Source organism: Denticeps clupeoides, chromosome 1 (assembly GCF_900700375.1).
Source record: "Denticeps clupeoides chromosome 1, fDenClu1.1, whole genome shotgun sequence".
Classification (NCBI taxonomy): Eukaryota; Metazoa; Chordata; class Actinopteri; order Clupeiformes; family Denticipitidae; genus Denticeps; species Denticeps clupeoides.
The window spans coordinates 6,482,885-6,504,874 of NC_041707.1; the positions used below are offsets into that span (position 1 = coordinate 6,482,885).

At 48.4% G+C, this 21,990-nt stretch overlaps 1 protein-coding gene across 14 annotated transcripts in view; it reads left to right on the forward strand.

Moving 5' to 3' along the window:
• Positions 1 to 21,990, forward strand: part of esrrga (estrogen-related receptor gamma a) — a 137,471-nt gene that overhangs the window by 91,213 nt on the left and 24,268 nt on the right. For 12 of the 14 annotated variants that reach the window (XM_028971174.1, XM_028971193.1, XM_028971128.1 and 9 more), the window contains 2 exons: positions 1,104 to 1,232; positions 20,365 to 20,475. In XM_028971174.1, the coding sequence (XP_028827007.1) occupies positions 1,104 to 1,232; positions 20,365 to 20,475 (240 nt within the window). The remainder of the gene's footprint in view (positions 1 to 1,103; positions 1,233 to 20,364; positions 20,476 to 21,990) is intronic. The other 2 variants (XM_028971088.1, XM_028971109.1) reach the window with 1 other exon arrangement.

Below are 21,990 nucleotides of genomic sequence, written 5' to 3' on the forward strand. Positions count from 1 at the left end.
AAGCGGGCCGGACATCTTATATCTTATTTGAAATCCTGCTCGGCGGCCAGGTGATAGACAATGGACACTACACTAATCGACTGCCACCTTACTCAAATCACATCAGGCCCCTGTCTGTCAGCAGCCCCCGTGACAACAGCCAGTGTTTATATCCAGGGCACAGCGTGCCGGGACATTGACATTCAGAGGGAGGGAGGAGATCTCGCGCCGCAGATTGGCAAGGATTTTTTCCCCCCCTTAAACATTCCCACCTGGTTGAGAAGACTCAGCCTCCCCAGGTCCCCTGTGCATCTCCAACCCTTCACCCGTCCACTGCAGAGACCCCAATGGCATCTAATGAGTATTGGACCCCTGTTTAATGGACATGCATACTTTAAATACTGTTTCCTGTTGAATTAGAAGCCTTGAACATTTAGTCTCCCCCACTCTCCCACTAATCTGCTTTTTAATGAGGAAACATCAGTTCACAGAAGAGAAGTCAATACAAATCAGTGTTTACAAAGTCTGATTAACTCTGAAATATTTCATCCGAGCCCGGCTCCCAGATGGGCTTTATGTTAATTGCGCGAGTCTGAGAGGCGCGCATGTGTAAGATATCGGTGCAGCCATTACTGGCCGTCTCTCGCAGCCACCCGAGTGTGATGCTCAGAAGCCCCGCCTACCCCTTCCACCGTTCCACCGGTTCTCATTTCCTCACAGCTCCTTTTACAAACAGTGGGTCTTAATAAATATTAAACGTTTGTAGAATCATAGAATTTTTGTAGAAACAGACACATTCAAGATGGGATTTGGCTGCACAGTAGGTGACAGGACAAGTTGGAAACAGGGCGTCACTCGCACCCTCTCCCTCTGCCAACAGAGGTGGGTGGAAGGATGGAAGGGTGTCTTGGGTTTAAACACCTTAAGCCGGAGCTGGCACCACCAGCTGTTGGCTGGGTGAAAGTAAAAAGGGGGACTTTGCCTGCCGGGTTGACCTGAGGCATTGCGAATTGGAAAAATAATCCTATTATCTTCCTAATCTAACAGATTTTTTTAAAGCATGTGAAGTATGTAAAAGATTTTGCCTGGTAGCATTTAACACTTCGTGTTTCATCTGTCTACATGCCTGGCCACAGGAAACATCGAGTACAGCTGTCCAGCCACCAACGAATGTGAGATCACCAAGCGCCGGCGGAAGTCCTGTCAGGCCTGCCGCTTTATGAAGTGTCTAACGGTCGGAATGATGCGAGAAGGTAAGGAATTTTTCTTGTGTGTGTGTGTGTGTGTGTGTGTGTCTGTGTTGTGGGAAATCAGCCCTACTTTCCGCTACAGGGAACAGAGAAAAGGGGTTTTGTAAATGGAAAAAAAATAAACACAGAAATAATAAAAGTGGAGCAGGGCAGGGCGGGGTGAAGGTTGAAATTGATGGGCGAGTTCGCTCACGGCCTTCAGCCGCAGCGGTCAGCCAGACGCCGGCTTTCCACTGCCCTTTTGGCGATCCTCTAACTAACAAGAGCGGCTCTTATTTCGAGCGTTCTGCTGGGAGCCTCAGAGGGTCCTGCCTGTTCTCCAAAAAATAATAAAATAAAACTAAATACAGGCGCTTATACCTCTGCTGCGAGGTGAGGGAATAAAACAAAGACCGCTTCCTGAAACAACACTTTGACACTCTGCGGAGTTTTACTGGAGAGGAGGCTGAACTCCTTGGATCACCCTTGGCCGAGAAAACACACACACACACACACATTCAAAAAGACCCAAACGAGCACACACGCACACATATTTCTCTGATAAGTTCAAGCCCACGGTTCATACATCAACACCAACACACACTGTCACAGTGGGTTCCCAGCCACCTCCCCAGTGTTGCCGGCATCCAGAACCATTTCCATCACGGGCGTCAGGGGCGGCGGCGGCGATGTCAGAGGCTGACGGGTGGCGGGGCAGCGGTAGAGAGGGCGCAGGCCGGGGCGTGAACCCCATCGTCGCCACTCGGCCCTCGGGCCCCTGTCCTCTCCTGCCCTCCTCCTCACCCTGCCCCCGCTCCGCCCTCGCCATGCCTCCTGCTCCAAGGCACGGGCGGGCAGGTAGATTGTTCCGCTTCCAGAAAAATAAATAAGTAAAAAAAATAAATCGACAACAACAAAAAAATAATAATTCAGGGGCGCTCAGCAGAGCCAGCTGGCCACGGACCTGAGCGGTCAGATCAGATTAGATGAAAACAACGCAGCAGGGGGGACAAGCAGCGCACACAAACACACCATACAGGTCAGCGCCACGGTGCACTCGCACGTCCGCACACACGGCTGGTGATCGCCTTTTCATTTTTACTTATATTCAGTGCACCCCTTTGCACACACGTACAGCGAAGAATGGGGCAAGTAATGGAAGACTGGGGACTGGAGAAACAGTGACAAGTGGCACAGCCGGTGGGACAAAAAAAATGATCCAATACATGGCACTTCCACTCTTGTTTTAACCTCTATTGTAGAAAGAAGTCTAAAAATTTAATCATTTAAAATCTTTTACATTTTCAGGTACAAAAATAATCACAAACCATCTTGATCCTGCAATAGATCAAGAATTCTTATCATTGTTATCAGGGAAGCTTATGCCAGAGTTCTTTGTGAGTCCAACCCGTTGTCGCGGTGTGGCTCAGGCAGGCCATTTGGTGCAGCGACATTTGCCTACGCACCAGAGCGGCGTGACAGGTATGTAATTGATAAGGAGAGGCCAGTTTCTGGAAGCCTCTGAGGGATGTAGCCCGGTGTTTGATATGGCACCTTTTCCCATGAGCACTCAGACAAATAGCTGCCTTTTGTTCTTGCTCCTAGCCACCCATGCACACATACATCAAAATGGCACAAAATGGCACAACCATTTGTTGTAAAGTGCTGGAATTTAATACAGAGGTCCCGCTCTACATATGAATAAGGGTCATTTGGCAAAAAAAAAAAAAAGAAAATAAGCAATTGATTAATCAATTTAGTTATTTTCCCAGCACGCTCGTTCCCCGCCATGCGCTTGTACAAAGAGATACATGCACAAGTGTTGCCGTGAATTATTCAGACCACTTTTTGCTGTTACAGAGTGGAGTTTAAGTCACAGCGCCGCCTCCCTCTTTGAGCAGCGGAGCAGCGCACCTTTTAATCCCCTGGATTCAGGAGTGTTTTAGCTTAGCGATCTTTCCAGGGCATAATAGGGTTAGGCTCAGCGCTGCGATCAGCTGTTTCGGTGGTGGGGGGGTGGGGGGGTTGTTGGTGTGCGTTAATTGGGGATGGCGAGCTGCTTTTCTGTGACTGTCACAGTGCAGGCCGGAGGAAGGGATAGGTTGTGGTGGGCAGCTGCAGGGGCAGATCTGGCCGAAATTAGCCCTTGTCACTCCAGGGGTAGTGAAGAAGGGCAAGAGGGAGGTGCAGATGGTGGGAGGGGTGAATTTATAATCCAGATCAAACAGGATCGCCTCCACCACCCCCTCCTCTCCGGCGCTTCGTACTCGCCCAGCTCGGCGCGCTGCTGCAGGCCTGAAATCGGCTGGCTCAGTGGGACAGCCCCGCGGGGGTCCCCCCAAACCACCCACCCTGATATCAGATCTCCTATCTCAGCACAGCCAGAGAGGAGGGGACTGCAGGTTCAGTGTGGAGGATGGAGTGGCGGAGAGAGAGAGAGAGAGAGAGAGAAATGGAAGTTGACTACAAAACTCAGTGCAGCACCATGATAAACCCTCCTCCTGCCCACACAACCTGCAACAAAGCCTCAGTCCCACTGCCAATCGCCGTCTCAAATCCCTTCAAAGTAGCAGCGCGTTTATCCCCTCCAAACGCTACAGAGACTCGGCTACTTAAAACCTGCTGTACGGAGAAAAGAGGAGAGGAGAGGAGGATCAGAGTCTGTCGCTACGAAATTAAAACACACATAAAACTGGATGTGTGGTGCATTTTGCATGGCGTAGTGTATGACTTCCGGATTTGGTTATCTGCACTTTAACTACTCACCCAGCCCTTTTTGTTGGTGTGTAACTATTTCTGAAACTTGGAAGATGAACATTTCGTGTTTTCAAAACAAGCCTTTAAGTGGGAGGAGCCCAGGGGCATGAGTGACAGCTCTCAATGCATAATTCTTGGTTACATTCTTACTCCCGGAAGCAACTCCATGCTGGGTAGCAACTCCACTTGCTACCCAGCATGCACAGGACTTAAAAATGTATTCAATAAATCAACAATACACATTGTAGATGGAGAACATACTCCATCTGTTTGGTACTAATATTAGAAAATGTTCTATTGTTGACTCCAACAAAATATAACGTTTTTGTATGAACCATGAGAACCATGATTTCAATAGAAGAAAAGAGAGTGAAGAAATGGAGTGTAGCTGCATAGGTTTTTGAACAGGAAGTGGGATTAAGAATGGTCCGTGAGTGCTTAACCTGTACACACACACACACACACACAGCATAGCTGTTCCCTTTTGCACACTTCGCTCAGCACTGTGCACTTCCTGCAAGTTGTACACGCAGATAGAAAATGGCTCCGGCGTCGGGCCCCAGCGGGCCGTCTGCCCGGCTCTCTCACACTTCGAGCCACCCAGCTGTAAAATGACATCCAGGGATGGCCTCCGTGGGCCGACCGCGACTCGTCAGCATTACTGCTGTACACACTATCAGACAGGCGGACAGTAGGTAACACACACCCACACACACACACACACACACAGATGGACAAACCCCATCAGACACACTCACAGCCAGACACGGGGCGACAGGTTCAGATAGATGGTGGTTCTCCTCGCGGTGGAGAGGCAGAGGCCGGCCCTTCCTGGATGGGCTGGGCTGGGCGGGGACATCTCTCAGGTGGCCGTGCAGGAATAGTGATGATGGGGCTGGGAGAGCGGACTCTCATCTCTCATGTCTGAGGCCAGATGGATGAGGCACTCCTGGGAGGCAGCTCTTTAATGTGGAGCTTACAGCTCACCTTCCTTGTGCCGGTTATCATTACCACTGCGCTCGGCTGTAGAATCGACCGTCGCCACCGCTCCCATCAGCGCTGTCCGGCCGGTGCTCTCAACGCTGCGCCATCACAATCCATCAGAGAGGTTCTCCATATAAAACTCAAAACTAACATGACTCTTTCCTTTTCTGTGCCAGCTTCAGACCCCCTGCTCAGGGATAAAGTATATTTTTTTCTTAAAGTTAAGTGATTATCATTGTGAAACACAGCATCACAGCACACAGTGCACACAATGAAACCTGTCCTGTACATGTCCTCACCCTTAGTGAGCAGAGGGAAGCCAGGAAAGGTGCGATTTGAACCGGCAAACTTCCAATTACGGGACCTCTTCCTTACCCGCTCGGCCACTTCGGGCAAATGCGGAATATTTACGCAATACACAACAATTACAATATTGTACATAGCTCTTACAATACTTGTTGCAGAACAGTTGAAATCTTACTAGTACGTTATGACGTTGGTGCATAGATAACAATGCTACATGTCGTCTTACATGTGGACAGTGGACATACTCTCACCAGGCATTGTCGAAATAAAAGCATGATGCATGAAGGGAATAGCACACAAACAGACATTTAAAATGGCGGAAATAAAAGAAACTCAAGGAGACAAACAGTCTTTGGACTGTATACATAGTATTATGTATAATATTCCGTTAGCAACGCATGAATACAGTGCATGTTGTTGCAGCTTAATTCTTCATACATTGATACTGGATACTGATAACACTTCACTGGAGGAATACTGTATATTGTTAAACGCTAAGCTAACATAATGCCAGTATTTTCCATGAACCTTCTTTCATCCATAGGTCCCAGTTGTCCTACTGTAACACATTCATATGCGCTCAGGGCCGCTGCTGGGGACAGAAACTCCTGAGCCTGGCATGCACCTACGAATATGTATCACCTAATTCCTCAAGTAGGCAATTAAAGCTCCCCAATTACGGAGCAGTGGGAAAACTGGCCATCCTAATGAAGGCAGGAATTTGGATTCTGACAGCGGGGCTCGGCGAGCGGCTCAGGCTCTCTGGGGAGGTCCCGCCAGCCGGAGAGGAGGAAGCGCAGCGAGCAACTCCAGCCTAATGTAGCAGTAGGCTCTCCACATCTCTATCTGTCCCCTTAACACACAAACACACACTCGGCCCGCTGAACCAAGCACATGTGCGCCTGCACGCAAACCTCTAAAGCCTTCTTCATCACTCCAATCCCTCTTAACACGGAAAACTCAGTCATGGCTTTCTGCCACACTGATAGTGGGTTACGGACACCGCCAACTAGGCGCATTATTTCTTCTGAAGATGCTTCCTGCTCCAACCTGACCTTAACAGAGGGTCTTATTTCCCAAGCCATGCAGTCGTGGACACTGCTGAAAATAGTTGTCAGCAGTTGCACGTTTGCGTTGTATTCTGGAAAACAAAGAGTGTATGCTGATGAAAATGTGGGTCACTGCGTGCCGCTTTCCTGCCATATTTTCTCTGCTAAATGGCTGCGTGTAGCAGCAAGCAAGGAGAAAAAAATCCGCCACCTCCGCCCTCCTCCTTTTCATGCAATTTGCACTTTTCATTAATTACGTGGCCATTTATTAATTGGTTTAATATGGAAATGAGGCGCGGTTTTTGGCCATTCTGGAATTCCAGAGTCCTGAGACGAGACCCCTCAAGCCTCTCTTGGTGAAAGGAGTGACAGAGGGAGCAGAAGAAAGTTGGCTGACAGGTGCTGGAGTCCCACCGAGTACATCTGTCTTTCCTCCACCTCTCTCTCTCTTTTTCTTCTGTTTCGTTTTCCTACTCTGCATCTCTCGATCTAATCTTCTCCCTCCTTCCTGCTCATGCACTGTCCCTTCCACCGGTCTCTCAGTCTCGCTCTCGTGCCCCTCTCCTGCTCTGACGAGGGGCATAAATCATGGGGCTGTCAGCGGCGAGGGTCCGCCGGATTATGCAACGCCGCCATTCATTTGGAGCCATCAGAGAGGCCCAGTGTGAGCCCAGCCTCCTCCCATCCTCCCGTCTCACCCACCCGAAAATAGAGAGCATCACGGTCTTTACAAGAGCTCTCAGGGGGGCGATATCATTATGCAGCACCCCTCTCTCTCCCTTTATCACTGTCTGTGCATCTTCCCATTCCTCTCTCTTTCTGTCACGGCTTTTTCCTCCCTCCTTCTCTCTCCCTCTCCCCGTCGGCGCCCCTCTCCTCAGCTCTTTCTGTGCCTTTGTCCTACTTTATTCCTCCAGAGCGTTCCTACCTTTGTTTCTAAATGTCAGCTTTGCGCCTTGTGTTGCGCAACTCCCTTGTTTTTGTTTGGGCCTGTTTCTCTCAGCAGACGGGGAGGATGAAATCATTAACTTTTGTTCCTGCGTGACTCTGTCCCAGACGCAGAAGGTACTGGTCTGACGCGAGCTGCGGGCCACTGTCGCGGTGTTTACAAAACGGTCGTCCCCATGGCCGTCGCACACTGCAGGCACTCCCAGTCCGGCGCACCGGCGCTTTATCGCGGTAAAAAAAAAAAAAATCAAAATGACGTTTTCTTTAACCCCCCCGACAGCAGCGGTACAGGAAACGGTCACGCCTGGGGAGCATTTGAATACGATGACAGCTTCATTATCGTGTCATCAATGACTGGCAAGCCCCCAGGCTTCCGCCCACCAGCCCCCGCCCAAGTCCAGTCAGATTGCTTCAGTTGGCATGGATCTGTGCCTGCTGCTCTCTGAGGGGGTATTCTACTACCTATCCGGACCCGAACGGAACAAAATGGGCCTGCACCTCTTCTGAGGTCCTGTTGATCTTCCCAGGTTGTCCTCCTCCCCACCTCCACCTTCCAGTGTCCACATGCTATTTAGGATACCCCCGCTGGCGGTGCCTAAAATGGCTCACATAATTAGGGCATTAACGTGCCTTAATTGCCAAGGTTTTGTGCGCAGGGAAAGGGAAAGGTCAGTCGTGAATGTTCTCCAAAGCCTTCTGAGCCGCAGCAGAAGGACCTGCTCTGTTGTGGCATTCCCATGTGCTTCCCTTGCGCTCCTTCCTCCTCCTCGTACGTCTCCTCCCTGGTTCGCACCCTCCACAGCTAAATGACATCTTTAGGCATTTGAATAACTCGGTGGGGATTGTCGGGGGTCCCTGCGCTGAATGCGAAGCAGGATGAGTGTGTTTGGAAAGCAGCCAGAACAGAAAATTTCACAAGCTGCTGACTTTTCTCCTTTGCTGCCCCCTTTCCCCCCACTTTGTTTTGCGTCTGAGAATTTTCTTTCTTTTTCTTTTTTTTTAAGTCTCTCGGAGCCACTTGTCGTCAGTGTGGGGGCAGTTGGAGGGTCATTTCCCTCCATCTGACTAAACCGGCTCTCCCTGCAGCCCCTCAAGAGACCCCCCCCAATTGGAGCAGGGAGGTCCTCACTGACACTTTACCTCTTCGTTGAGGCACATTTCCCCAGAATTGCACCTTAGCAGCTAAACACCAAGTTCCCTCATCCCGACTACCAGGATGTGGGATCATATGAACAGCGCTGGTGACAGTGTGATGAAGGACGGCGTGGCTTCGCATCATGGCGATAGTCAGAAGCTATCTCTGCTGCCAAGTGGTCTCCGTGGAGCGGAATAAATAAACGCGGGCGGGCGAATGTTTAGGTCTCACAAGTGGGCCTCTGCAAAAAAAAAAAAAAAAAAAACCCGTGATTGAGTGCCTCGGAAATAGACCCTGGACGCTTTCCAACGAGCGTGCGTCTGTCATCGGCGGCTCCCGCTCACTTGTCCGCAATTGCGCCCAGCAGCGTCCCTCCGGGATGCTTGTGTGGGAGCCACGTCGCACACCTGCTGACCTTTCTGCCAGTAGCCCCCCCCGCCCGCTCGTGGCGGAGTGGAAATCCTGCGACGGAGCGGCAGCCATCTGTTATAACGCCATGTGTGACAGCGCAGCGGCGTCCCCTCTCTCGCCCAGATATTACCTGTGTCTGTGGCATTTGTTCAGTCACATGATTGTTCTCCCTGGTTTTTTTTTTTTTGACAAACGACATGTTTTGTTTTGTTAATGACCCCCTGACCTCACCACATTGTATTCGGCGGCGCCCGTGCGTGGCGGTGCTGGAACCCCTCCTGGCTGGTTTTCTCACGGCATCTAATTTCTTATTCGGAACCAGCAAACAAGTACGCACCTCCAGAACAAGCGGCCTAAACCGCAATGATTCAGCAGGACAAAGAGTGATATAAAGAGCCATTGGGCCATGAGATGACAGGTCTTCTTGAGACGGCAGCACCGGTCTAATTTTGGTGGTCTGAGGCCATGGTTAGAGAGAAGAGATAGCTGTAATCTTTGAATGACGGTAGCTGTGGCTGTTTCGGATTCCTGCGGTTGGGACCGTGTCTAAGCGCATGGGCTCCGGCGTCCGTCAGCACCTCACCGACATACGCGGCCAGAACTGGAGTGTTGTCTGCAGTTATATGGGCCACGGGTATCAAACAAACAAAAATAAGCTCTCGTCGGCTCACTATCGTCGTCTCTACGGCCGTCTGCACTTTTCCTCTTGCACTGCCGCCGAAAAAACGGCTACAGCTGACCCATTTCGTTTGCTATTTCAGTCCAGCCCTCATCAGAATCCCCCCCCCTCCATCTAAACTGTACTCGGTGTGCCCGTATCAGAGCGCCGATCCCGGAGAGAGTCTGGGATCCGCCGCGTGGGAGCATTTTAACACTTTCTGCCATTTGCCTGGCAGCCCGACTGCTCACAGCTCGGTTTGGCTTGACTGTGCACTTTTATTGTGAATAGGCATGTTGGGTCGCACACACACATTATGCACAAACAAATACGCTCTTTTGTAAGGTTTATTGACATGAGAGAGACTATGCAAATGTATTTCAAATGTTACTATTGTTATTGCTATTGTTAGCATTATAAGTGCTTTATTATGTATGGATAGTTTAGGAAATTTGTTTTCCGTTTCCGGCTCCCCTGCTCCCACCGGACATTTTTTTTTAAAATGACGTTACTCAGGGTAGAAGTGGTTTGTTATCTGTAGAGATACTGCAGCCGGAAGATGACCGCTCACCAGCCGGTGAAGTCGACCATTTAAGACGCCACGTTGATACGGTCTCTCCTCCCTGTTTCCATTTATACCACATTACTCACATCGGCGCGGTTCTGCATCCACCCTTACTCTGAGAAAGAGCCTTCAGACCTGCAGAGGAACGAAATACACAGAGAAATGACAACATTGTGGGTGCAGAGTTTATGGGATTGGTGTGGGGTTAGTCCCTTACACGGGACACACGGGAAACGGCAATTATCCCGAACACGGTGCAGGCGGGCATAGGAGCCTGAAGGTCCAGCGCCGCTCATCTGATGCTGTCAGGCCCGTGTGACACAGACACAGTCTGCCTCTCAATCCCATCTGTCTGCTCACGCTGCCCCATATTAACCAGCGTGGCCCACCCCCCAGCGCTGGCCTGTCTTCCTCTCTCCCCCTCCATGTCTCGTCCACGCTGTCATGGACAGGAAGCAGCACAGGGGTGAAACACAATCATCCCATCATCTTGAGAGACGCCATCATGCTACTCAATACCCTGACAGCACTCTGACCCTCATCTGTGGCAGCAAACTTTTAGATAAATTCACCAGGATGACGGACCTTGTATAACATGCCCCAGAAGAAAATATATAGATATTTTGTGGGGAGCAACAAAAATGAACATATTTTACCCTGTGGCATGGAGCACATTGGGCATATGCACTAATGTTATCTAACGTTATTCCTCAAGCCCACGTTTTTGTTGGTGTAGAATTATTTCTGAAATCCAAATTATGTTTCAATAAAAAAAAAGTTGGAAAGAGGAGGAGCCAATAGGCAGTATTGTCAGCAGACTGCAGCCACTAGGAATACAGACATACAGATGATCGGCACTTTCATTCAAACATTCTGATGAGTGAGCTACTCACTGGGACATTAGTCAACTTGTTATTTAGCACTGGGAAAATATATAGTAAGGCTCGACTTTTAATTTCCACTCCACCCCAAACACCACACACCTCCTGCGAGTTGGTGTCTTGATGCCTTGCAGGCCACCATCCCATCAGTTTCCATTGTGAATGATCTGCCATGAGCCCCCCACGCACAATCAGTCAATCAGGGGGGCGCCTCGGCACGGAGGGTGGAGTGTGAAATATCTGAGCGGTAAAGTGACAGTGGTGGCGAGCGGCCTGAGACGCGGGAGTGATGAGCGTTTAATTAGATCATTTAGTGCCGAAGAATTGTTGAGGCAGAAAGGAGCCCGGTTAATGCAGTCGTACAGCTCGCTAAGTAGCCCCCCTCCTCGTACAACGCGTCTCCGAAATCTCCTCCAGGTAATAACCAAACCCCAACACTTCCATTTATGTTCACTGCAGACTCTGACACTTAAACAGAGACACTTGAAAAGAAGCAAAGTGTTTAAGAAAGTGGTCTGTGCAGCTATCTGTGTGTCGGACATGATGTGTCAATATGTCTTGGTCTGCACTGTAAATCACATCTCCCCGGGAAAAAAAAGGCTCAGATTGGCGTGTGGGTCGGAAAGAAAGAAAAAAAAAATTGTCCAATTAAGCGTACTTGTTCGCAGACAGAAGAGACAAGCAACACTTTATTTTAAGGAGGATGGGGGGTGGTGCAGAAAAGCAGAGATTTACATGCGGCCCTGCCACTGAGGTAAATGGGTCACTCCGGCTGATTAGCACTAATGATAATTATTTTAATGGCACGGCCCCCGTGTCAAGAGTGGTTTCGCTGAAGGTAGGAACGCAGGTAGGCAGCAGTGTGCCTCCCCTGCGCCACGCTGCATCTGCACCGAAGCCTGCGGGTCCGCAAGACCTGGTCAGTCTTGTGATGTTTCGTGTTGCACCATGGTGGTGGAGGAGCCTTGTAGTTGGTGACAATAAACACCAACGTCTAGGCCCTCCAAACATATGAATATGTAAACAGAAGGGCACAAGCCTGCTTAAAGACCAAAATTTGAGATATGTCAGCCATGTCCCTATTACATCTTAAAATAACAATATTAATGGCATCATGCCTCTGCAATATACCACTTGCTGCTGCACTTTATTCAATAAATGTAATGCTACTGCAACCAGTGTTACATATTAGTGCACTGATTTGGCAATACTTTTACAGCTATAGTCACTTACTAACTTTTTTTTTTGTGTTTTTGTGACATTATTTAATTTTGCTATTTATTGTATCATTGTTTTGGATAGTTTTGTTTTTTCTTATTGCTTCCTCCTTCTTTTATTGTTTCTGTCATTTAATTCCCTTCATATTGCACCATATTACAGTAGCCCAGAATGAAATGTCTTTATCTTTCATTTGTTTGATTTGGCAGGGTGGCTTTCTGTCTTCTTGTGGTGATGTTGAGTTAAAATGGGTCACAAATCACCATAAATCATTTGTGATTCAGACCCACACTGCACTTGGACCAGTGGATTAAATAACCTTATCTCAGCCTAGTTTAGTATGCTTTTGCTATCTGGGTAGGAGACATAAACCGTCTGGGACGCAGTGCCACCGGCCGCCTGCGTTCAGATGTCAAAAAACTGAAAGGGAGAGAGAGGGGGTGGGGTGTCACATCAGGTCACAAATTATGTTGTACTTTGACAGATTGTAGCCTTGCTTTACAAGAGCAGTAACATCTCATTTGTCACTGTTTGATCTGTAAGTGTGGCAACGGGAAAGGAAGGCCCTCCATCTCGCCGGCAATTTAATCGCCCCGCGCCTGACGCCGGCCGACAGCCACCTGCCCACAGACCACTCCGCTGATCTGTTTTAATTTAATCGTCCGTCAGTCGGGATGAAAGTAGAAATTGTCTCCTTTTGATCCTGCAATGCTGCCACACGCCGCCTCGGTTCGGTCCTTCGTTCCCACCCCGCCGACCAGCCCCCATATCCCGCTTTCTCCCAAAATCTAGTTTCCTCTGTTTTGGGAAACATTTTTGCACTGATGAGTGTTTATGTCAAAATACAGGTTTCTTTTTGGTAGCAATCATCATAAACACTTATTTCCTATTATTAGTTCAATTTAGCCTCGTGACGTCTATAGCGCAATGATAAACCCTGCAGCTTAAAGGGCTGATGAAGACACACACACACAGAGAAACCATTTCCAGAGCTCTGGGATGTTTAAACAGATCCGCTCCATTGTGCATCTTTAATTCCTCCATTACTTGCCCCGAACTACGGGCCCCGGGCCTGACCGGGGGCCGCGGTAAATTCAGTTAAACACTGTGCATTGTCTAAACATATCTGCCTGCCAATCAGTCAACCCCGCCGCTGATAAGGGCCCACTTGTATTATTGAATCAACAATGGTGAGTCTCTGCCGGTGGGGAGATAACACCTGCTTATTTCTCTTTAAGTCAAGTCAGAAGAAAGGCGCTGTCCAAGTTGCGCCCATATAACCGCCTCAATTACCATAAAACTGCTGTGCCAGCCGCGGCACTCCCGCGGCCTGCCCTGCCGCTGTGTGGAAATGGCGAGGTGGGGGGGTGCCGGGAGATATCACTGTTCCCAGGAAGGAATATTTTTTGCCCAGCGCTTCGATCGCTCTTCTGACAGTCCGGCACCTTCTGTTGTATTTAGTTACGAGGCGAATGCACAGTGCGAGATGTGATACCTGAGGTCTGGGCGCGTATATTTCTTTCTCGACCGCAGTGGTGAGAACTGGTCGCTTTTTTCGCAACGCAGCCATTTCCTGTGATCAGATACGGTGTCGGTATCTGTAAACCTGTTTTCTTTTGAAGTCGCTATAGACCAAGCAGTCGTTTCTTCTCCGCGACAACAAAAGCACAAACATGTCAATGACATTTCGGTGCCAATTCTTCAAAAGCGCCGCGCCGAGCCCACAGCACATCACAGCTGGGGAAATCCGATGGTGATCCAATCAGAACGGATCCGAATATTGGCATTCAGCAATATTCTGCAACCAAAAAATGATCCCTGTTCATCACCGTGTCTATTAAATCAGCCGAGCATTTGACAGCGTGCCATTGACTGGCCTGCCACCCGGCCCGCGTGCCAAAATATTGTACGGAATTTGTCAACATCAGTCAATGCCTGCTCGAAACCCAGAGGCCCCGGACAATTCTCCATGAGAGCGATATCCCTTTCATTCCCAGTCCGGCTCCTTCCCGGCCCTTTGTCTCCTGCAGAGGTGTTTTGGGGACGGAATCGCCCTCGGACAAAGCAGGAATAGTAGTGTATAGATGCACCCTGACACAATAATTAAGGAGATAGCTGAGGAGGTCTCTGAGGGTTTGAGCCTTAAACAATAAGGAGGGTTTTTTTCCCCCATCCCTCCATCCCACCGTTCTTCTACCTTCTCCATCCCTGAAATAAAGCACCGGACCCTCGACACATTTCATTAGTATCACGCTCTCCTCCTGGTCATCTTTTAATATTTGAAGGCTCATTTGTTAACTGGGAACGAGTCCCCCTTTCTCTTACGTCTTTTTTTTTCCCCTCCTCGTTTTTTTTTTGCGTGTGTGGACTTTGGAAATATAATTTTCAATTTTTAATTTGATTTATTTAGATTAAAATCATTAATCAGCAGCGAAAGTGAGTTAATTTTCTGGAAAATAAATGAGGTTGTTCGGATGGGTCTTTATTAAGTGCGCTCTTTGTGGGAGAAGGATAAGGCCGGCCAGGAGCTCATTGAGGTCTTGTGCTCAGATTGGGGGGAGGGGCTTCTCCTATATGGCTGAGTTCAGTTAATGATACGCCTTAAATGCAGCCCTTTTTATAGATTACGCCTCTAAACAGCGAATATTGAATATTAAGACCAGGTTCAGCCACATATAGAGTTTTTATATGCATACAGACCAGACTTCATTATTCCTGTGTAACTGTGAAAAAATGATTAGAACATATCAGAACTTGAAATGAAAGGTCACCAGTTAAAGGTTGTGACTGTTTCTTGCAATATGAATGTATATTTTGTTGCTAATTTGATAATTGTCTTGCATAATTTCCATCCAAACCATGCTTGCCTGTTTGGCCGCTATTATAATGTTCATAATGGACGCCTACTTCCCACCTTACTAGCGGGCTGCAGTTGCCAAAGCTCTTTGACATTTACCATAAACAGATAAACTGCAGTAAAAGTAAGCAAGGCCACAGATGGAGAAACTGTAACCCGTTCCGAGTGACATTTATACAGCATTTATACCATGTGACACCACAGTAGCCTGCGTCTGCCTGACTGGTTTCAGCGCTTGTGTGCTAAACACACCGTGTTGCCTTCCCACTGTTACCGTTTTGTGTGTCATCTGATCGAAACAAACACTAACCGCCGTCCACAACACACACAAACAAACACCAGCACACACACACACACACACACACAAGCACAGCCTTCGGAAGCCGCCCGGCTTGTTTGTCAAGATGGTCACGTCTGTTTACTTGCTGGTGGTCAGCAGATTTCCACAGGATGCAAATCCTTGTCTAGGGCTAAGCCGTGCAAGAGCGGAAATCTTTCACCACGCAGTCAAAAATTCAAAGCGAACCTTCCGATATTTCACTTCACAGATGCCCACTCGAGAGCGCAGAGGCCCGAAAGGAATTTCAAGCAGGACGTACGGAAACATCCGAACTCTCGCCGACACAAAAGACAAATGCTGTCAATATCTGCTCCTCTCTGTAATTAGGTTATGGAAAACATGCAGAGTGGAGATAGAAATTGCTCTAACACGAGAAAAAAAAAAAAACAGAGACGGGGGGATCACATTTTCTGCCTGATTTGCAGCTCAGTGTGTATAATACTTGTCCCTGAGAACAGTCGCTGACATTTAACTGTTGCGGCGAAGAAGAAATTCTCATTGGATTATGAGGTGGGAAGTGATTGAGATGCCACAGAGCGCCTTCCTCCCTCGCCGCCGCCGCCCTCCCTCCACCTTCCACTGCAGATTTAATAACTACACTTCCACGGCGCTGCTGGGAGCTGGCAACCAGCAGTCCGGTTTGTTGCCCGAGCTCATTTGTTCCGGCCGCATTTGCATGCCCTCTGTAGACCGTGGCGTTAGCGCTCGGGATGGGGAGAGGCGGCCGCACAGGCCCGGGTCGCCTGCAGTAAAGTCACAGTTTGTGCTAAATAACAACAACAGCAAAACCTGGACAACTTAGAACAGCAAAGTAGAATACGGTCATAATGGTTAGACCACTATTACCAGTACAAGACTGAATATATTGTGTTCTTGTGTACCGTAAGTTATTTAAAAAATCCTAAAACCTTCACCCTCATGCAAGCATTCACTATATAGAAATATATATTTTTTGATCATCAACCTAAAACAAAAAAATACTATAAATAGTATAAATTGTGAATGAAATTGTAAAATGAATCTATTAATTGAACAGTTATAGTGTTCCTACGTGTTTTTTGAGTGGTTCGGGTGTAATCTTGTATAGATTATTATCATTTTGAAATCTTCTATTATCTTAATAAAAAAAAATTCAGTCAACAACTGAACCAGAGCATCTTTTTTAGGCTGTATGTAAATTCCTCCTCCCCCTCTCTGACACTCACCCTCTTTTCTCTCTGACCCATCCATGGCACCCAACTCCAGCCCAGGGATCTACCTTGTGCATTTCCTTTTTTACGCCACGCCGTTAATCTGGAGGCTTAGCTCACAACTTGATTAAAATCCGTTCCCTGTGGCCAGGTTTAGCTTTGAAGGTGGCGGCGCGGCCGGCCGTGGCTGGAGAGCGGCACTGCGGCGGCTCGTTTACAGCCACGCGCCGCCGTCTGCCTTATCACAGGCCCGCGTGGGGGGCTGGGGCTGCGGAGGGGAGATGAAATGGAGGTCTTTATTAGGCCGGGCGGTGACGGGGCACAGCGTACGCGCCGCCGAGGTGACAGCATTCCCCCAGCGCTTTCCAGCCCACGCCTGAGCGGTAAACACGCGCGCTGTCAGGCGGGCCTCGAGCACACCACTCAGCGAGAATCGCATTTTCCCGAGCCTCGCCTCTCCCCTCGCTTGCTCCCTACGATCCGGAGGCAGGAGCAAATTGTTTCCTACGGCGCCGTGCGTTTCTCTCTGATGCTGAGAGAATAGCCGAAGAGCGTTGCAGGCATCTTGGAAGGCAGGCTGCTTCCAAAGCAAAGACAAAGTCTCGTGTGCCCGGAAGCACTTACCATTTTCCTGCTCTTCTGAGCACAGACGCTGTTTGTTTACTTGTTCGTTGCTTTCAGCAAGTCCTTGATATTGGCCCCCAGGAGCCCCTTGGCCTTGTTAAATCGGGCGTTTGAGCCACGCTCGCACCGGCCGCGCACTCCATCGAGTTCCAGAAGGGTGATGTCCAAAGCTGGCGGGTGGTGCAGCGTCCCCGCCTTCGCTCTGATCCTCGAAGCGGACCTCCACACCCCTCCTCGGTGTGTGTGGCCCCTGCTGCTGGGGTCCCTGGCCACGTCCGATTAATTAGCTGCCTTTTAAAAGGCCGAACGTCCCAGTAGCTGATTGCTTCGCTCGGGCTCCCTGTAAATTTCTGCAGACGCCTAGCGGGATTCCACGACACCTATGAAATTCAAAACAAGCCTTGTAAGGCTTTTATGGTCATCTGTGGGCTTCTAGTTAAAAACAGGGAAGGGGATAATTTAAAACGATAAAAAAAAATCTGCGCCAACGCCACTGAACAATAGGCCTATCTGCAGCCTTAATTAAAACAGTAAAGTGTCTTGTAATCCGACGGAGATTTATAACAGCACGAAATGAATTTCCTCGCAGATCTCACTCCCTCTGCCCTCATCCCTGGCTCCCTCTGTCCACTGAGCCTCAGGTGTTGTCCTGGCACTGGGAGGACGTCCATAAAAAGCAGTGGTGGAACTGCTGCCGTTCACACATGAGCGTAAATCAAAAATTCACATTTCAGATTAAACTGTACCTCAGATATTGGCCAGATTGGTGATTATCTTTTGGTGTATGTAGTGTATGCACTATAACAGTAGTGCACTTCAGTTGTGTATAGAATGTACAGATCGCTTTCAACTTTTGCAAATATATAGTTTTTTTACTTAAAATCAATCATAATGTTACATGAATAGTACACTTAGCATATGAATATTATTATTATAATATTTTCTTAGCACCAGTTTTTGTGCAAATACATGAGAAATGGTGCCACAACAACACAGATTTAGAATAAACTATTTATGCGGCCTGTTTTCACAACGACTGGTCAGTGCAGCTGCTCTGACAGGAATGGGTAAAGGAATGAGGAATCACTTTCCGATGGTAAATAGGCCAGAGGTAAAATATTAGTCTCCTTGCCGACAGATCTGACCTGCCATAAACGCACCGCGACATCATTTATTTCCCTCTTATTAACCCACATGGCAGGGATTCATTTGAACTCAAATCATGGGCAGGGGGCATTCAGGCCTCGCCCCCCCTTCCCTCTCCAAAGAGTGCAACAGCAGCACCCGTCCTGAACATTTGGCGTCCTGAACACGCTGCTAGAAAAATTGAATCAAACATTGACGCCTAAGGAAGAGAACAAAGTGCCCTCCTTTGCGCTCCCCGTGCCGGTAACTAAGCCCCGGCTTTGATGGAGCATGTGTTCCAGGACGCCCCGGCGTCCCTGTTAACCTGTGCCAGTTGCATGATGGGAGCGAGCGCGCTCCATACGGCTGTTTACCAGTCAGATGTGCTCTGCGTAAATCCCACCTAAGCACTTCCAACTCAGGCGACCTCTCGCTGTGTTTGTAGAGCCCTCCCTGATATATCTGTGTGGTGGGAGTTCTCCCGTTGAGTGATTTGTGCCTCCCCGGCGCTATTCCTAGCGCACGCCCGTCCACTGAAGTGTCCAGCGTGGGCCACTGACCGCAAGCGGGTCTCCACTTTCAGCCGACCAGCGTCCCTAGGTCCCTGTATTTGAGTTCTGTGCGTGAGTGCTTCACGACAGCCCTGTCACACGTGCATTTTAATTCATTGTGCCCCGGTGGACACGTGGAGGAAGGCGATGCAGTAAAGCCGGTGGTCAGAACCCCCGGCTCCAGTGTTGGTAACTCGATCGCTTGAATAAAAGGCCCATAAATCTCGGCTGCATTAGCCGGGGAACAGATGCAGGCCCTTTGGTCGTGGATAAGGTGTCACCCCGGGTACAGTTGATGGTATTACAAGAGTGCGGCAGGGCTCCACTGTAGCCGTGAATTAGTGCAGCGGACCGGCTCCCGGCCCCTTTCACAGGGAGCCGACACTGTCTTAGTGGATCTGGTTACCGGGGAGTCTTGTTAAGATGAGAAGCTGTCAACATCTGAGCATTGTGTGTTGTTGCATATTTTTGTAGCGCCCATAAATCTGCGATGTCAGTAATGTGACATCTTTTTAAGACCCTTGTCTATTCCTGTGTGCACTGAAGAGTGTGATGAAGAGCGTGTGTGTGTGTGTGTGTGTGTGTGTGAGAGTCAGAGCGTCTAGGCAGGACGTGCGAACAGTCACCGGAGTCTCCGTTAACCGGAGACCCTCACAATGGCAACGACAGCTGGCAGCGCGGTCCGCCGTTCGAGTTTACCTAGCATGTCCGCCTCCTGACCTTAGCGCGCCCGCTGCCGTGGCACCGGTGACTTCCCCGAAAATCTGGAACAGCGGCGGGTAACCCTAGCGTGGCACTCGGTGCCCCGTTGTTAAATTATTCAGTGCGCCTGTTTCCTGAAAGCCACGGCGAATTCAGCACACCTCTGCCAAAATGAGAAATTTCCGAGTTGCAGGTTTTAATTGTAATCCGAGGCGGCCCCTCCTCCTGCGATATCCTGTCCAATGGTGTTTCCCTCTTTCATCTGCAACATAAAACGTGTCTCCGGCCACCTTTAAGTGGTTTCCAAGGAAACCACCTATCCCCAGAGACGTTTGCATAATTAAATTAGGGCTCTTTTGTATGTCAATTAATTAAAAGGAGAGGCAGGTCTTTAAGGTGCTGCTCTTTCTCTCACGTATGGCGGAAAAAGGCAAATTCAATGTGTTTTTACAACCGTGGCCCCTCAGTAAATTACCTGCCCCCCCCCCATGTTATATTTGCATTGCTTGGATGGAGGAATATTGATGGCCAGTTTGCCTGATTGAAGATGAAGAAGAGAAAAGGAAAGAGGAGCACCTCTCAATTAGCAACAGAAAAGTGATCTTCATGTCTGTTAGGAGCACAGCTGTTGCATTTGCAGGCAAAAATGTGCATATATGCACAAGCACACCTGCATTTGTCATTGCATATGCCCACCCGTCTTTCTCAGTGCGAATTATTTATTGCAATCGTCTGTATTGTCTGAGCATTATCCGCCAAGAGAGAGTAAAAGGTGAATTTGCTGCTGACATCTCCTGTCCCCCAGTGTGGTGCCGTGGTGGTTACAGCGTGCCGTTCTGTCTCCCCCGCTTGCAGGTGTGCGGCTGGACAGAGTGCGCGGAGGCAGACAGAAGTACAAGCGCCGGATAGATGCCGAGAACAGCCCCTACCTGAACCCTCAGCTGGCCATGCCACCCAAAAAGCCATGTAAGTTCCACCCTGTCTCCACGTTACAGATCACTGATGACATGCCGACATGACTTGTATGCCTGTGCATAGTTTTAGTCTTCCTTTATCATTACTTTCTATTGTGTTTTCATGGCTTTGTTAGCATTTTGCTAATGATACATCAGAAAGTAATCATCACTCACTGTAAATATGTATCTGTTAACATTCCTGGCCTTAAAAAAGTATCTTACTGAGATTTAACATATAAAATATCACAATAATAGCCACATTTGAGCCCAATCCTTCTTTTAACAAGCAACAAACAGAGTGTAATCTTGATGTAAACTCTAATTCATTGTTAAAGCAGAATAAAAAGCCCACTTCCTCCTGCTGCCACTGAGATTGAGAGACAGGAAGAAAGGCGGATAGGTTGTGTGACAGGAGCTAGAGGGATGGGTAGAGAGAGAGAGCGAGAGAGAGAGGTTTAATCCGGATTAAATCCAATCTGGCAAAGACATCAAACCCACAATACCAGGCTCCCAAGCTGTCTGAATGCTCTGCAAACAGACAGAAGCGCCATGCTTAACAGATTTGTGCCTTAAAGCCTTTTTGCTTAATGGTAGCATATTCTCGTGGAGTACAATATGCTTTTAGGCATGACAGCCACAAAAAAAGAAAGAAAGAATCAGAATAATTATGACAGCAAAATCATATTAGGAATACGGCATGAAAAAAAAATGTAACCCTGCGCCTAATCCCATTGATCCGTGGCGGGTTCAGGTTTATTTTGATTTATCCATCCCAACTTATTTTCAAGCTTATTCTTCCTGTCCATCCCACATCCAATTTCATTACTTTAAGTTTTTTTTTTTTTTCAACCTATTGCACAGAATAGAGATTTTGTTGCTGCCGTCTCCATGCCTATAAGGGAATTGCTTTGTGCCACAGATATTGCAGTTGTAGCGTAATGTGACATCACCGTAAAGGATTACGGACATCTTGTAAATTAAGATGGTATCGCAACTCCTTTAGATGTCACTGGAAATTGCTGGAAATATGTGCAGCAAGGCATTCACACAACTGCTTTTTCTAAAAAATGTATTTTTATTTACCATCGCTGTGGCTTTTACAACATATCGACTGAGCGTAGAACAGAAGAGGCCGAGGGAAAGACAGTGTGCATGCAGCCCTCGGGCCACAAACAAACAGTGCAGCCCTTCCTCATTGATTATTTGCACATAACAAAAGAATGGGCTTTAGAAATAGGGTTGCATTGATTCTAATTAGGGAAACATTAAATAAGATTTACCTAGAGATAGCAGTTACGGGGTCTCAGGGTCCCTAGAGTGAAGGGTCTGCCGTGATTGATCCAAAACACCCCGTCCTCTCTGGTTTCTCTGTTCCTCTGTCTCTCTCGACCCTCCCTCCCTCACTCTATCTCCCCCTCATATCTCATCTCTCATGGTCAGAATACAAAAAGAGGGGAAAAAATGGAGAGGAAGAAAAGCTGAAGGGCGTAGTTAATGCTTTTTAATTTACTGATCGACTGTCTCT